The following is a 15,618-nucleotide window of genomic DNA, read 5'->3' on the forward strand; positions in this document are numbered from 1 at the left end:
GAGCGAGGTTAGATGAATAAAATTCAGTCCCTCTTAGAGCTGAAAACAGAGTGTAGATCACCTTTCTTGGGGAGAGTTCTCTCTTCCTGGTTTGGCTTCCCCCATCGCTGTAGATAGAGTCTAACAGAAATCTCCCTGTGTATTTGTCTAAATCGATCGCGAGTGACAAGACTTTTGTCGTGACCATTTTTCATTACCATTCTAGCACCTACCTCAGAGCCTTGCCCATAATAGATGAGTAATAAATGTTGGTCAAATGAATACATGCCTGTCTCCTTTCCATTCTATCCGCCGCTGACAAACCTCAGAGTTTTGGAGTCCGGTCCAGGCATTGGTAGTCTTTGTTTTGTGAACTTTTGGGGAAGAAGAGTAGGGCAAGGGAAGAGAAAAAAATTCTGTGTCCTTTCACATCCAATTGCCTTTGAGGAGCTGGGAAGAGAGCAATTCACACCTGATTATCTTACATCAGGTAAGTTTGCAGCCTCTGAATTGCTAGGCAGTCAGGTGCTAGAGCTCTCTCCAGCCTGATCAGCCAGCTTTGTCTCAGCTCAGAGACCATGATTCCTTCCCTGCCCCTCTTGGCTGTTGGCCTCCTGTTAACCGTGGCTTTGGCCCAGATGGTCCAATTTCAGGAATATGTCTTTCTCCAGTTTCTGGGCTTAGACAAAGTGCCTTCGCCCCAGAAGTTCCAACCTGTGCCTTACACCCTGAAGAAAATTTTCCAGGATCGAGAGGCAGCAGCAGCAAGTGTGGACTCCCGAGATTTCTGCTACATAAAGGATTTTGGTATCCGCGGGAACGTACTCCGACTTCTCCCGGATCAAGGTAAGGAAATGAGGGAGGGTGCTTTCTCGAGAAAAGCCGGGCAGCGGGTGATAATGAAGAAAGGAAAGAAGGGGGGCAGTACCAATTACTGAAGGGTGTGTAGGAGGCCTTGTGCTGGTATTTTACATATTCTATTTCCTTTACTCCCCCACTACACCCTCACGTTCAGAAGGCAGGTATTCTTATCTGCTTTTTAACAATAAGGAAACTAAGTCTCAGACAGTAGACAATCTGGAAGCTACCCAAGATCATACAGCTAGCAGTGCGTGAACCAACTCAGGATTCAGATTCGGTTTGTTCAGAATCAACGCTTTTGTGCTACGGTTAAGGTGGGAGGAGTGGGGTGGAATTAGGGCCCAGGCTTTACTCTTCTGGCCACTATTGATGCATTCTGGTGCCTATGATATGGCAAACAAGGAGGCGAACATGGGGCGTTCAGTTTGCCCAGGACTCTTGCTTCCCTCCTCCGCACCCCCCCTTCCCCCACTACTTTTGTTGCATGGAAAAAGCTATTGATTTGTGAGCACAGGGGCTCTCAGTCGGCTGGGTGGCTCAGTCGGTTAAGCGTCTGACTTCGGCTCAGGTCATGATCTCACCTTTCATCAGTTCAAGCCCGCATCAGCCTCTCTGCTGTCAGTATAGAGCCCGCTTCAGATCCTCTGTCTCTCTCTCTCTCTGTCCCTTCTCCACTCTCTCTCTCTCTCACTGAAAAATAAATAAACACTGACAAATGATTTGTGAGTACAGAGCAATAATATATGCCATTGTCACACCGTTTATATGAGGATCTAAGTGAATGCCATTCAGTAATTTGTCAAACTGACCACCCACCCAAATTACCTAGGTCAGTTGTTAGAAGTTGACTCTCCAGCCCGGTTCCTGCCCTCACTCTCCCAATTCTTATTCAAGTCTTATTCAAAGTCAGAGATGGGTGTTGTAATCTGCATTTCTGTATAGGCTCACTGGTGGGGGGGGGGCGGGCGCGCAGATCAGAAGAGGAATTGAGAGCCCTGATTGGTTAGTTTTATAGTAACTGGAGATAAAATTTGAATACTTATTTGTCCAAGAAGCATTTGTTGGAGACCTACTAGGTGCTGGCAACTGTCCATGGCTATAAGAATATAGAAATTAAAGATAAAGTCTGCCCTTTAAGAGTTTATAGAAGGTCAAAGGGAAAAAAAAAGGTCATAGTAGGGAAATAGAAAACATATAACTTCCATACTTTATGCTAAGTATTATTATGTAAATGACTCAGGGCCTTGGGGGTGGGAGTTCAGGGAAAATTCCTGGAGGAAGGTTAAGGGGTGTGGGAAGCTAGTTTGAAGAGCTTTCCATGGAAAGTAGAAAAGAGCTGAAGATACTTCCTTTCCTCCCCCAGGGAAAAAACTTTGGTTTTTATGGTGACCATAATCCTCTCAAATGACACAGGAAAAGAACATGATCTCCCCATCATCGCTCCCTAACCTCCACCTAGGGAAAACCACCATTAACAGTTGCCGTATATATTCTTCCAGACTTTTCTTCTTTGCATGTATTTATAATAGAAACTTGTATTTTTTCTTTCTTTTTTATTTTTTTAAATTTTTTTTATTTTTTTATTTGATTCTAATTTTTATTTATTTTTATTTATTTATTTTTTCCCAATATATGAAATTTATTGTCAAATTGGTTTCCATACAACACCCAGTGCTCATCCCAAAAGGTGCCCTCCTCAATACCCATCACCCACCCTCCCCGCCCTCCCAGCCCCGAAACTCGTATTTTTTAAATAAATGAGATCATACTATACATCATTCAAGTATGAATATCTCGTACAAATCAGAACTAAAAGTCACGATGATCTCCTTGTAAGGATTACGTGATATTCCATTGTATAGACATACTATCATCTGTGTAACTGGTACTCTGTTGACAAATGTGGACATAATCTAAAAAAGAACAGCTTTACAATCATTTTTCTGGTACCATGAGTGTCTAAGAATTTCTCACTTTCCCACAGTTTGACAGGAATCCTTATAGAAATGTAATAGAAATTTATTGAAGTGTCACATAATACAGAAGGTGTGCAAATCATTGAGAACAGCGCAGTGAATTTTCACAGAATAACCAGCGCCCCGATTAAGAAACAGAACAGACGGGGACGCCTGGGCGGCTCAGCCGGTTAAGAGTCCGACTTCGGCTCAGGTCATGATCTCGCGGCGGTCCGTGAGTTCGAGCCCTCTGTGTTGACAGCTCAGAGCCTGGAGCCTGTTTCAAATTCTGTGTCTCCCTCTCTCTGACCCTCCCCCGTTCATGCTCTGTCTCTCCCTGTCTCAAAAATAAACGTTAAAAAAAAAAAAAAAAAAAGAAGAAGAAGAAAGAAACAGAACAGACGGTTACCCCAGAGGACCCTCACGCCCCCTTCTGGTTAATCCGACTCTTCAGCAAGAGTAACTTTTCTCCTGCCGTCTAACATTCTGTATTAGTTTTGCCTGTTTCCCAACTTCAACTTCACGTAAACGGAAATGTAAAATGTGTCCTTTTTTCTGTCTGGCTTCTTTCTCTCAACATTGTTTGTGAGATTTATCCCTGGTGTGTGTATTTTTAGTTCATTCTTATTGCTTACAGTATTTCATTCTCTGAATATATTACAATGTACTTATGTGTGCTACCCTGGAAGGCCATTGAGGAACAATACTCTTCTAGCTTTTAATTTTTGTTTAACTGGCAGGAAAACATGATCTCGCTGTTTTGATTTTTATTTCTTTAAAAAGGTGGCCTGCATTTTCTTTAAAAAAAAATTATTTTTAACGTTTATTTATCTTTGAGAGAGAGAGAGAGGGAGCACGAGAACAAGTGGGGGAGGGGCAGAGAGAGAAATACAGACACAGAATCCAAAGCAGGCTCCGAGCTGTCAGCCCAGAGTCCTAGGCCTGGTTCGAACCCACGAACTGAGAGCATAACCTGACCTGAAGTCGGACACTTAACCAACTGAGCCACCCAGGCGCCCCAGGAGGAATGCATTTTCAAATGGATAATGAATCATTCATCTTTACTTTTTTCAAATCATTGCGTATTTATACATTCTGGCCATTTTCTATTGAGGAGTCTTCTTTTTCTTAATGATTTATAAGTCCTCTTAATCATTTGTAAAAGTTCTTTCTAATTGTGAATTTTCACCCATGCATATTACAAGTATTCTTGGTTGTTCTTTGTGGTTTTAATTTTGTTAATGAGGTCTTTTGAACATAGAAGTTTTTTTTCTTTTCTTTCTTTTTTTTTTTTTAATTTTTTTTTTTTTTTTAACGTTTATCCATCTTTGAGACAGAGAGAGACAGAGCATGAACAGGGGAGGGGCAGAGGGAGAGGGAGACACAGAATCTGAAACAGGCTCCAGGCTCTGAGCTGTCAGCCCAGAGCCTGACGTGGGGCTCGAACTCACGGACCGCGAGATCATGACCTGAGCCGAAGTCAGCCGCCCAACCGACCGAGCCACCCAGGTGCCCCTTTTCTTTCTTTTTTAAAAAATTTTTAATGTTTATTTACTTTTTTTGAGAGAGAGACAGAGACAGAGACAGAAGCATGAGCGGGGGGGGGGGGGGGGGGGGGAGGGAGGCAGAAAGAGGGAGACACAGAATCCGAAGCAGGCTCCGGGCTCTGAGCTGTCAGCACAGAGCCCGACGCGGGGCTCGAACTCACAGACCATGAGATCATGACCCGAGCTGAAGTCGGACATTTAACCCACCGAGCCACCCAAGCGTCCCTTTTTATTTTCATGCTCTCCAATCTGTCCATCCTTTCCATTCTGGCTTTGGCTTTTCTTTTATGCTTAAGGAATCTGATTTAGTGACAGGAAGAGGAAGGGAGACTGGCAGGTTAGAGTTCTAGCCTGGAACAGGAGAGGTCAACTTTTCAGACAAGTGGAGAGGGTAAGTTCTGTGAAGACATCTCTGTATTGGACAGCCAACGTTTAAGAAAGGTGTTCCAGTGGAGTAGTAAGGGTAGAATTGGAAACTAACAGAAAACTACCAAGTAAGAGGCAGAGACAGCGTATATAGACCCACCTTTGTAAAAAGATGGCCAATGAGAAGAAAGGGAAAGATGATATGGTAGGCTTGAAGAGGAGACTGGATAATTTCAAATGCTTAGTAATTTTTGGTTGTTGTAGTTTTAGAGAGAGAGAGAGAGAGTGTGGGGCAGGGCGGGGGGGGGGGGGGGGGGGGGGGGGCAGAGAGAGAGAATCTTAAGCCACTGGATCCCTGGATCATGACCTAAGCCTAAAATCAAGAGTCGGATGCTCAACCAACTGAGCCACCCAGGCACCCTGATTTTGTGATTTTGTTGTTTTTTGAATGAGACTTGAGAATGAAGGAGGAATGGTTAGCATGTTTGGGTTTCTGTTGTAATTTCTCCATAAGCCGATGACCTTAGAAAATACCTACTTAGGGTGAAGCCACCCTACCTAACAATAGGGTGGCATTAGGCCAAAGAGGTTATTTGCAGAGAGGGGAAAACTGAAGATGAAAGGATAAAAAAGGGGGGGGGCGGTAAAAGTATTGACCTTTCTCTAAAGGAATAGGTAAGGTTTGAAAATCCAGGCAGAGAAGTCAGCTTTGAAAACAGGGAGAGTACATCTACAATTGCCAAAGATACAGAGACGGGAGGGTCCCTTGTGGAGAAACTGGAGACATCACGCTGCACCCCAACTTTCAGTGCAGTGGGACATGATGTCTTCAGAGACCCCAGACTAGGAATTGTTGACACTGACAACTGTGGGCTTTAGATAAAGAATCATCTAAAGATGAAACATAAGGGATTTCGGGAGGGTCAGTCTTGGCTAGATGGTAGGAGGTTGTTTTGAAGTCAATCTGAGTAGTTAGATTTGGGACAGCGACACCTGACAGCCTACGATGTTCTTAAACGTTTTTGTGCCATGGGTCCCTTGGGCCGTTCTGTTGAAGCTAATGGACCCCTTCTCAGAGTAATGATTTATATGCCTAAAACTATTTAGGATTTCCAAAGAAATCAATTAAATATTGAGATACATTTATAAAAATATTTTAAACCAAATGTGTGTATAGTAATCTAGCATGGGTCCTTTATTAATGCAATCAATAAAACGATCTAGGGAAGGGACTATATTTACCTTAAATTGAAAGTAATGGGGGGGCTCCTGGGGAGCTCAGTCAGTTAAGTGTCCGACTCTTGACTCCAGCTCAGGTCGTGATCTCAGGGTTCACGAGATCGAGCCCTACATTAGGCTCTGCATTGACAGCACAGAAACTGCCTAAGATTCTCTCTCTTTCCTTCTCTCTCTGTCCCTCCCCCGCTGGCACTCTCTCTCTCTCTCTCTCTCAAAATGGATATATAATTAAAAAAAAAAAAGGAAAGTAGTATGAGCATAAATTTATTTTAAGATGTTTGCAACAATTTAATCTATGAACATACCTATGATTTTTACTGGTAACAGTGTCATAGGTCCTATTAGGATTTGTTTGTTGCCTATGTTCATAATTGAAAGAAATGCCAAATTTCATTTAGAGTTCCACTGAAATAAAGATATAATTCTTTTTCCCATCCAAGTTCATGGGCCTTCTAAATTCTATCCAGGACCCCTTGGGGACCTGTGGATGCGAAGATAAGAACCTCTGGCCGTGAATGAGGAGTGGGAGAAACAAATCCTCCCAATGGTAGGGTTCGGGTCTAACTGATCATTTCCTGCCCTTGTTTGGTATATGTGGCTATCATATAACAATTTGATATTTATATCATAATGGCGGATATGAAGTCAACTATGTTATGGTGACTCTTACATCTCTGTTCCCATCTAGGTCTCTTTCTTTACTCCAGGAAACTTTCCCAGGCCTCCTCTTGCCTCCAGAAGTTCCTCTATTTTAACCTGTCTGCCATTAAAGAGAAGGAACAGTTAACAATGGCCCAACTGGGCCTGGATTTGGGGCCCAACACTTACTATAAGCTGGGACCAGAACTGGAGTTGGCTCTGTTCCTGGTTCAGGAGCCTCAGGTGGGGGACCAGCCTATCCCTAAACCGGGTAGAATGCTTGTGTTACAGTCAGTACCACGGCCTCAAGGCGTCGTTCACTTCAACCTGCTGGATGTGGCTAAGGATTGGAATAACGACCCCCAGAAGAACTTGGGTTTGTTGCTAGAGATACTGGTCAAAGGAAACAGAGACATTGGGGTGACTTTTCAGCTTCAGGACGCCTGTGCCGGACTGAGACAGTCCCTTCGTGCCTCCCTGCTGGTGGTGACTCTCCACCCTGAGCAGTGTCACCCTTCGTCCCGAAAAAGGAGGGAAGCCATCCCCGCCCCGAAGGCTCCTTGCAAGAACCTCTGCCATCGTCATCAGCTATTCATCAACTTCCGGGACTTAGGTTGGCACAAGTGGATTATCGCTCCCAAAGGGTTCATGGCAAACTATTGCCACGGAGACTGTCCTTTCTCTCTGACCACCTCCCTCAACGGCTCCAATTATGCTTTCATGCAAGCCCTGATGCATGCAGTTGACCCAGAGATCCCCCAGGCGGTCTGTATCCCCACCAAGCTGTCCCCCATTTCCATGCTGTATCAGGACAATGATGACAATGTCATTTTACGACACTATGAAGAAATGGTGGTTGATGAATGTGGCTGTGGGTAGGCTGTCAGAAATAGAAAATAGGAGTGTTCTTAGGGTAAATCTAATAAAACTCGCGACTTGGTCTATGACTTCTTGGATCTGAAATATCAATGTATTTATGTTTACAGTTTGTCTTCTTGGAAAATCCGTCATAACTAATGATATCCTTAATTACACACACACACACACACACACACACACTTAGCCCTAATGATCTAACATAGTCATGATGCGGTTGACAGTATATTAGACACTAGACATAAGAAAACTGGCATTTATTGGTGGTCTAATGGCAAGCATTATTCTACATGTTACCTATAAACATTATTTCACTGTTTCTTGAAGTGGGCCTTACTGTTCTTACGGTTTATACTTCATAGACAGAACAATACGTTTCCTTAAAGTCATCAACTTTCCCTGGCAGATCTCATATGCTAACAATGTTACTTAAAAAAATCATTTTGAGGGGGCTCCTGGGTGGCTCAGTTGCTCGGACAGAGCAGAGCCTGCTTGGGATTCTTTTCCTCTCTCTCTGCCCCTCTCCCACTTTCTCTCTCCCTCCCTCCCCCTCCCCCCCTAAATTAGTAAACTTAAAAAAAGAAGAAAACAGGTGGGGCACCTGAGTGGCTCAGTCAGTTGAGTATCTGACTTCGGCTCAGGTCATGATCTCACAGTTCGAGGCTTCAAGCCCCGTGTGGGTCTCTGTGCTGACAGCTCAGAGCCTGGAATCTGCTTTGGATTCTGTGTCTCCCTCTCTCTCTGCCCCTCCTCCACTCGCAGTCGGCTCTCTCTCTTTCTTGAAAATAAACATTAAAAATATTAAAAAAAAAAAAAAAGTAATCTGACCAAAGGTGTTTAGGAGATAATGTGAGATTTTAGAAGGGAAGTGTGTACAATCAAAATAGGTTCCTTAAACCAGCTGGCATTGAAATATTAAAATAGAGGAGGGCCTGTGTGGCTCAATCAGTCGAGCAACTGAATCTTGATTTCAGCTCAGGCCACGATCCCAGGGTCATGGATCGAGCCCCAGGTTAGGCTCGATGCTGAGCCTGGAGCCTGCTTGAGATTCTCTCTCTCTCTCCCTCTGCCCCTCTCCCCCCTCGCACTTCTCTCTCTCTAAAATAAAATAAAACATCAGAATAGAAATAGTAATAATAGTAAAATGTCGTTATGCTGCTCTTGGTGGTGTTTTCAAAATATTTACTTATTTATTTTGAGAGAGAAAGAGAGCACGAGTGCACACACGGGGGCAGGGCAGAGAGAGAGGAAGACAGAGAATCCCAAGTAGACTCCATGCGGTCAGTGCAGAGTTGGACTGGGGGCTCCAACCCACAGACCCTGGGATCATGACCTGAGCCAAAAGAGTCATCTGACTCACCCGATTGAGCCACCCCGGTGCCCCACCGTGGTTAGTTAATGACCAAAGTATTCGAGAAGTGAAAATATTAGAAAAGTAATACTTTCAGACTAGAATGAAAAAAAATGGAGGTTTGAATAAAACTTCAAGTGCTCATTGATAATTAAGAAAAACCAGGTGTGGGGTGCCTGGCTGACTCAGTCAGAAAAGCATGTGACTCTTGACCCTGGAGTTGTGAATTTGAGCCCCATTTCGGGTGTACAGATTCTTTAGTTTTTATTTTCATTCATTTTTTTTTAAAGCAGGCTTCGACTCTTTTTTTTTTAAATTTTTTTAAATGTTTTTTTAATTTATTTTTGAGACAGAGAGAGACAGAGCATGAGCACGGGAGGGGCAGAGAGAGGGAGACACAGAATCTGAAGCAGGCTCCAGGCTCTGAGCCGTCAGCACAGAGCCCGACGCGGGGCTCGAACTCACGGACTGTGAGATCATGACCTGAGCTGAAGTCGGTCGCTCAACCCACTGAGCCACCCAGGCGCCCCAGGTATACAGATTATTTAAAAATAAAATCTTGAGGCGCCTGGGTGACTCAGTTGGTTAAGCATCTGACTTCAGCTCAGGTCATGATCTCGCGGTTTGTGAGTTCGAGCCCCACATCTGGCTCTGTGCTGACAGCTCAGAGCCTGGAGCCTGCTTCGGATTCTGTGTCTCCCTCTTTCTCTGCCCCTCCCATGCCCATGCTCTGTCTCTCTCTGTCAATAATAAACGTAAAAAGCAAAACAAGACAAAATAAAGAAAACATTAAAAAATAAATAAATAAATAAAATTAAAAAAAATTTTTTTTTTATTTCAAAGAGACAGCAAGCAAGCAGGGGAGAGGGACAGAGGGAGAGAGAAAATCTTAAGGAGGCCCCATGCTCAGTGCAGAGCCCAAGGGGAGGCTCAATCCCTGATCTTGGGATCATGACCTGAGCCGAAATCAAGAGTTGGATACTCAATCGACTGAGTCAGCCAGGAGCCCCCAGAATAAAATCTTTAAAAAAATAAAAATGAAGGGCACCTGGGTGGCTCAGTCGGTTAAGCGTCCGACTTCAGCTCAGGTCAAGATCTCACGGTCCGTGAGTTCAAGCCCCGCGTCGGGCTCTGGGCTGATGGCTCAGAGCCTGGAGCCTGCCTCTGATTCTGTGTCTCCCTCTCTCTCTGCCCCTCCCCCGTTCATGCTCTGTCTCTCTCTGTCTCAAAAATAAATAAACGTTAAAAAAAATTTTTTTTAAATAAAAAATAAAAATAAAAATGAAACAATTGGCTCTATGTTCTAGTAATTCTTCAATATGGAGCACATAACTAAGCAGTCTTTATCTGCAGACAAGCCTCTGTATTTAAGGGACAAAATTCAATCACTTTCAGAATTTGACTTCTCATCTCTCTGGGGCCTTTCAACTCTCTTGGCCTGCTTTTTTTTTTTTTTTTTTTTCATGTTTATTCTATTTTTGAGAAAGAGAGAGGGCAAGCACAAGTGGGGGGAGGAGCAGAGAGAGAGGGGACAGAGAATACCAAGAAGGCTCTGTGCTGACAGCAGAATGCTCCATGTGGGGCTTGAACTCACGAACCATGAGATCATGACCTGAACTGAAATCAGGAGGCAGACACTTTCCTGACTGAGCCATCCAGGTGCCTCTCTTGGCCTGCTTTATACATAGGAAGGTGAACGCTGACGCCCGTGTGCCCTCACCACTGCGCTGGAAAAGCAGAGGAAGGAGAGTGGACCACAGAAAACCAGAGTCTAGTGAGAGCTGTTTCCCAGTAAACAGGAACAAGGCTGACAACTGCACAAAAAGCCGGGACCTGAGTCCACTCTTACATGTATTCCAGAATCTCTGTTTCAGGTCCCCGAATCCATCATCCTTTCTCTGGTAGAGGATGCCCAGATGGCCATGGGTACCGAGCACTTGGTCACATAGCACCTTGGCCACGGCGGCCACGGCAATGCATGTTCCAGCAGGGGCAGCTACGCGTAGTCGTGTAGTCAAGGTTGGTGTGGAAGGCCACACCTTGCCCTGCTGGTGACTCTGCACCGGCTCTTTGGGCCACGCCTGCCTCCGCCCCCTGCCCTCCAGAACTGACCGTCAGTGACTGTCTATTACACACCAATTACTGCACTAGGTCCTGGGAAATAAAGATAGATGGTCACTTTTTTCACAGAGCTTCAAATCTAGCATATTTGGCTAAAATGTATTTGAATACGTACAAGCGAAAAATATCAGCATATACCCTAGGGTGTGAATATTTAACTATTCACAACTTACATGTGTTAACTATTGTATTATTCTATTGCGCATATGTGAAAACACTCATATTAAGGTTTTACTCTTATTTAAGTTTCTTTTGAGGGAGAGAGAGAGAGAGCAGGGGAGAGACAGAGAAAGAGGGAGAGAGAGAGAATCCCAAGGACGCTCTACATTGACAGCGTAAGACCCCTATGTGGGACTTGAACTCAGGAACTATGAGATCATGACCTGAGTCCAAATCAAGAGTCAGACCAAAATCAGACACTTGGCCAACTGAGCCACCCAGGTGCCCCTAAAGTGTTACTTTCAGATAAAATAAATACAGGTTCTGTTTTTCTTTTTTTAATGTTTATTTATTTTTGAAAGGGGGGGTGCAGAGAGAGAGAGGGAGACGCTGAATCCAAAGCAGACTCCAGGTTCCACACTGTCAGCGCAGATCCTGACTCGGGGGTCGAACTCACAAACCATGCGATCATGACCTGAGCCGAAGTCAGGCTCTTAACTGACTGAGCCACCCAGGCGCCCCTAGATAAAACAAATACAAACAGAAGTTGTAATGCTTTCTTCTCTTACCTCAATGTTTCAGGGATAGGAGTTCTAATATCTTCTACCCCTCCCCGCCCCACCCTCCGGGGATGTTTCAGGGTGCACATCCCCTAACTGCACGCACCCGACTTTGGAGGCTGCTGCTTTTCAGGGACCTGTCTTGGCTCCTGTTTGCTGAGTTTGACATTGATTAAAATGCTCCTGCTCTCCTGACACCAGCCTGTGGAAGATCTATCTTCCTTTCATGGCCTTTCTTACTTTAAACCTTTTCTTTGGGCTCATTGCAAGAAGGTGTCAAAAGCCCAACTGACTACAATTCCTGAGGCTGCGTTGCCGAAGTCGCTTCTGCATTGATCGGAAGCGTGACTGCTGGATTTCCTTAGTCCACTCAGGGTTTTGATTTGGGTTCTGTGTCTATATTATTTTTACGTATTTGTATTTTATTTATTTATTTATTTTCACAATTTCTAATGTTTATTTCTGAGAGAGAGACAGAGAGCAAGTGGGGGGGGGGCAGAGAGAGAGGGAGACACAGAATCAGAAACAGGCTCCAGGCTCTGAGCTGTCAGCACAGAACCCGACGCGGGGCTCGAACCCACAGACCGGGAGATCATGACCTGAGCCGAAGCCGGCCTCGCCACTGACTGAGCCACCCAGGTGCCCCCAATTATATTATTTGGAAAAGGTATTTGCAATTATTAAAAGGAGAGCAGCTATGTCCTTCTGCCTGCAGTTCGGACGTCGACAGCTTTGTTCACTCCTGAGTTAATCGAGTTTTCTCCTGAGGCCATTATGCCTACGGCTAGAAATGAACAAGAGCGCTGGCTTCATGGCTTTGGGACACACACTGCCTTCTGTCTCTACTGGAACAATAAATGTTCAGTTAGTCTACAAATAGGCTTGTGCTGCAGACACTGCTATCTCAGAGCATTTCAAGACTTAGTGGTCTTATTTATTGGCAGGCCTGTCCACTCACTCACAGGCCACTTGGGTTTGAAATTTCACTGTCAGCTTAATCCATTTCAATTCTGTTTGAGGTTTAATGAATGCCTTGAAAGGCATAGTTTCTGTCTTTGGATAGTCTGCCATAAAACGAGGCATTCCAAAATCAGGTCAGGCCTAACTTTTGTTTATTTTCTTTTTATTTTTCATAAATTTTTTTAGTTTATTTATTTTGAGAGAGAGAGAGAGAGAGAGAGAGAGAGAGGGAGGAGAGCAAGCAGGGAAGGGGCAGAGAGAGAGAGGAAGACAGAGAATCCTAGAGAATCTGACAGCACAAAGCCTGATGTAGGGCTTGAACGCACGAACCGTGAGATCAGGACCTGAGCTGAAATCGAGAGTCGAATGCTTAACCAACTGAGCCACCCAGGTGCCCCTGTTTATTTTATTAAAAAAAAAATTTTTTTAATGTTTATTTTTGAGACAGAGAGAGACAGGGCATGAACGGGGGAGGGGCAGAGAGAGGGAGACACAGAATCTGAAACAGGCTCCAGGCTCTGAGCGGTCAGCACAGAGCCCGACTCGGGGCTCAAACTCAGGACCGCGAGATCGTGACCTGAGCCGAAGTCGGCCGCTTAACCAACTGAGCCACCCAGGCACCCCACCCCTGTTTATTTTAAAATAAGAAGTGAGGCGAGCCTGGGTGGTTCAGCCAGACAGCGCAGAGCCCGCTTCAGATCCTCTGTCTCCCTCTCTCTCTGCCCCTCCCCTGCTCACGCTCTCCCTCTCTCTCTCAAAAAGAAATAAACATTAAAAAAAAAATAAATAAATGAAATAAGAAATGAGGCATGAGTAGCAGGACCCCCAGGGTTATTCGAGGGTTATTTTCTCACCAATTGTTTCTCCCTTCAAAACAACATTAAACACTCAATTATTGTCACAGAGTTTTCTGTACTGTGCTTGTGAGTAGAATACTTAGAGTAGCTAAAAAGTAGGGTGTTGGCTGGTCCCAGAGGCAGAGGGTGGCTGCGAAGAAGATAGCTCTGAAGGTTTCAACTGGAAAAAAGTTTGGAGGTTGGTCAGAGACTGGTGGAAGGGGCATCCTTGGGTCTGTTCCATCCAAACATTGTTGGAGCAAGAGAGGGATCCATGGGACCACCGGGGGCACTGCCCTCTCTTACTTTTTTTTTTTTTCTAATTGTTTAAGTATGTCTATACCCAACATGGGGCTCGAACTCACAACCCAGAGATCAAGAGTTGCATGTTCCACTGACCCAGCCAGCCAGGCAGCCAGGCACCCCTTCTCTTACTCTTTTTGTTCAATTGTTTGCTTAGCAATATTAAACAGGAAGTTGGTACAATTATTCTGGGGCCAATATTTATCACGTATTTGACAACCATTACCTTTGCCATGTTGCAGCAAATGTAAAATTTACCTTTCTGAGAAAGATGCGTACAGATGTTTTGGAAAGTGACTTGAGAGTGATGGGTTTACCTACAATCCGTATTTCCATTTTTCAAAAAAAGAATAATTATGCAGTGATTAATGCGGGTAATTGCCCAAGGTCTCCTGAACAGTAATTAAATAAAGAGCTGTTTTGAAAGGAAGCATATGATAACTACCATAGACATGGAGAATGCAAGTAGAAACTGAAAGGAAGGAGCGAATCCATCTAAATCAAACAAGAAGGGCTGCTTTTGATATGGGCAGTCGGAGACAGTAGCGTTTTGATAGATGAAGAAGGGGGCTGGCAGGTAGGGAATTTTAGCCTAGCGAAAAGCTAGAGCAAAGGAGTGCCTGGTTGGCTCATTTGGTAGAGCATGTTGATATAGGAGTTGTGAGTTCAAACCACACGTTGGGCGTAGAGCTTATTTAGAAAGAAGAAAGAAAGAAAGAAAGAAAGAGAAAGAAGGAAAGAAAGAAAGAAAGAGAGAAAAAGAGAAAGAAAGAAAGAAAGAAAGAAAGAAAGAAAGAAAGAAGGAAAGAAAGAAAGAAGGAAAGAAAGAACGAAAAAGAAAGAAAGAAAGCTATAGCAAAGGCAGGAAATAGATGGCAGAAACTGAGGACTTATTCATAGGGTATGGCTTTTCTGCCCTCTGGCGATTAAAAGAAGGAAGAGCAAATCTATTAAAATCCTTCCATCTGGAGGATCAAGGGTGAGGCCAAGAACCTGATAAAACATGTAGACTTTCCCCAGAATATAATACATATAAACACACAATATTTTGCAAACAATTTCAGTTGCTTCATGGAATCTCTGCCGTAGACTATAGGGTTGTGAGAAAACGTTCTTCTTAAGTCAGGTATCTTCCTCCCTCCCTCCCTCCTTCTTTCCTTCCTTCCTTCCCTCCTTCCTCCCTTCTTTCTTTCCTTCCTTCCTTCTTTCCTTTTTTCCTTCTTTCCTTCCTTCCTTCTTTCCTTTTTTCCTTCTTTCCTTCCTTCCTTCTTTCCTTCTTTCCTTCCTTTCTTCTTTCCCTCTTTCCTTCCTTCCTTCTTTCCTTCTTTCCTTCCTTCCTTCTTTCCTTTTTTCCTTCTTTCCTTCCTTCCTTCTTTCCTTCCTTCCTTCTTTCCTTCTTTCCTTCTTTCTTTCCTTCCTTCTTTCCTTCCTTCCTTCCTCACAACCTTCCGCTCTCTCTCTCTTTTTCTGTCTGTCTCTTCATGACCCTGTGTGTGTGAGAGAGAAGTACACATGAACTCTTTTGTAATACTCCATTTCTTTTAAGGGACATATTTCTTCATTTCTTTCTTTTTGCATTCATATCTTTATGGTACGTTTATGATTATAACTGCCCCTTCAACCATTCTCCACACTTCAGCTACAGTGGGACCTCTAAAACCCAATTCTCTTCATGTCACTTCCTTGTGGCACTGAGTTCTGTCTTGCCTTAGACAAGACAATGCCCTGACACTATTTGGAAAACTCCTCTCCCTTTTGTTTGCCTTTCTCCAATTAACTTAAAAAAAATGTTTTTAATGTTTATTTATTTTTGAGAGACAGAGAGAGAGAGACAGAGCGTGAGTGGGGGAAGGGCAGAGAAAGGGG

At 44.1% G+C, this 15,618-nt stretch overlaps 1 protein-coding gene across 1 annotated transcript; it reads left to right on the plus strand.

Moving 5' to 3' along the window:
* The first annotated feature begins 542 nt into the window (after positions 1-542).
* Positions 543-7,465, plus strand: GDF3 (growth differentiation factor 3). Its single transcript, XM_049627073.1, has 2 exons — positions 543-825; positions 6,636-7,465. The coding sequence occupies exons 1-2, from the start codon at positions 558-560 to the stop codon at positions 7,463-7,465; spliced, it is 1,098 nt and encodes a 365-aa protein (XP_049483030.1). The 5' UTR covers positions 543-557.
* The last annotated feature ends 8,153 nt before the right edge of the window (positions 7,466-15,618 follow it).

Source organism: Panthera uncia, chromosome B4 (genome assembly GCF_023721935.1).
Source record: "Panthera uncia isolate 11264 chromosome B4, Puncia_PCG_1.0, whole genome shotgun sequence".
NCBI classification, from domain to species: domain Eukaryota; kingdom Metazoa; phylum Chordata; class Mammalia; order Carnivora; family Felidae; genus Panthera; species Panthera uncia.

What these genes read in the sequence shown, in the direction of transcription:
- GDF3 (XM_049627073.1), top strand. Translation starts at nt 558, where the DNA reads ATGATTCCTTCCCTGCCCCTCTTGGCTGTTGGCCTCCTGTTAACCGTG. An exon ending in CCGACTTCTCCCGGATCAAG is followed by an intron (nt 826 to 6,635) that starts GTAAGGAAATGA and finishes GTTCCCATCTAG; the next exon opens with GTCTCTTTCTTTACTCCAGG.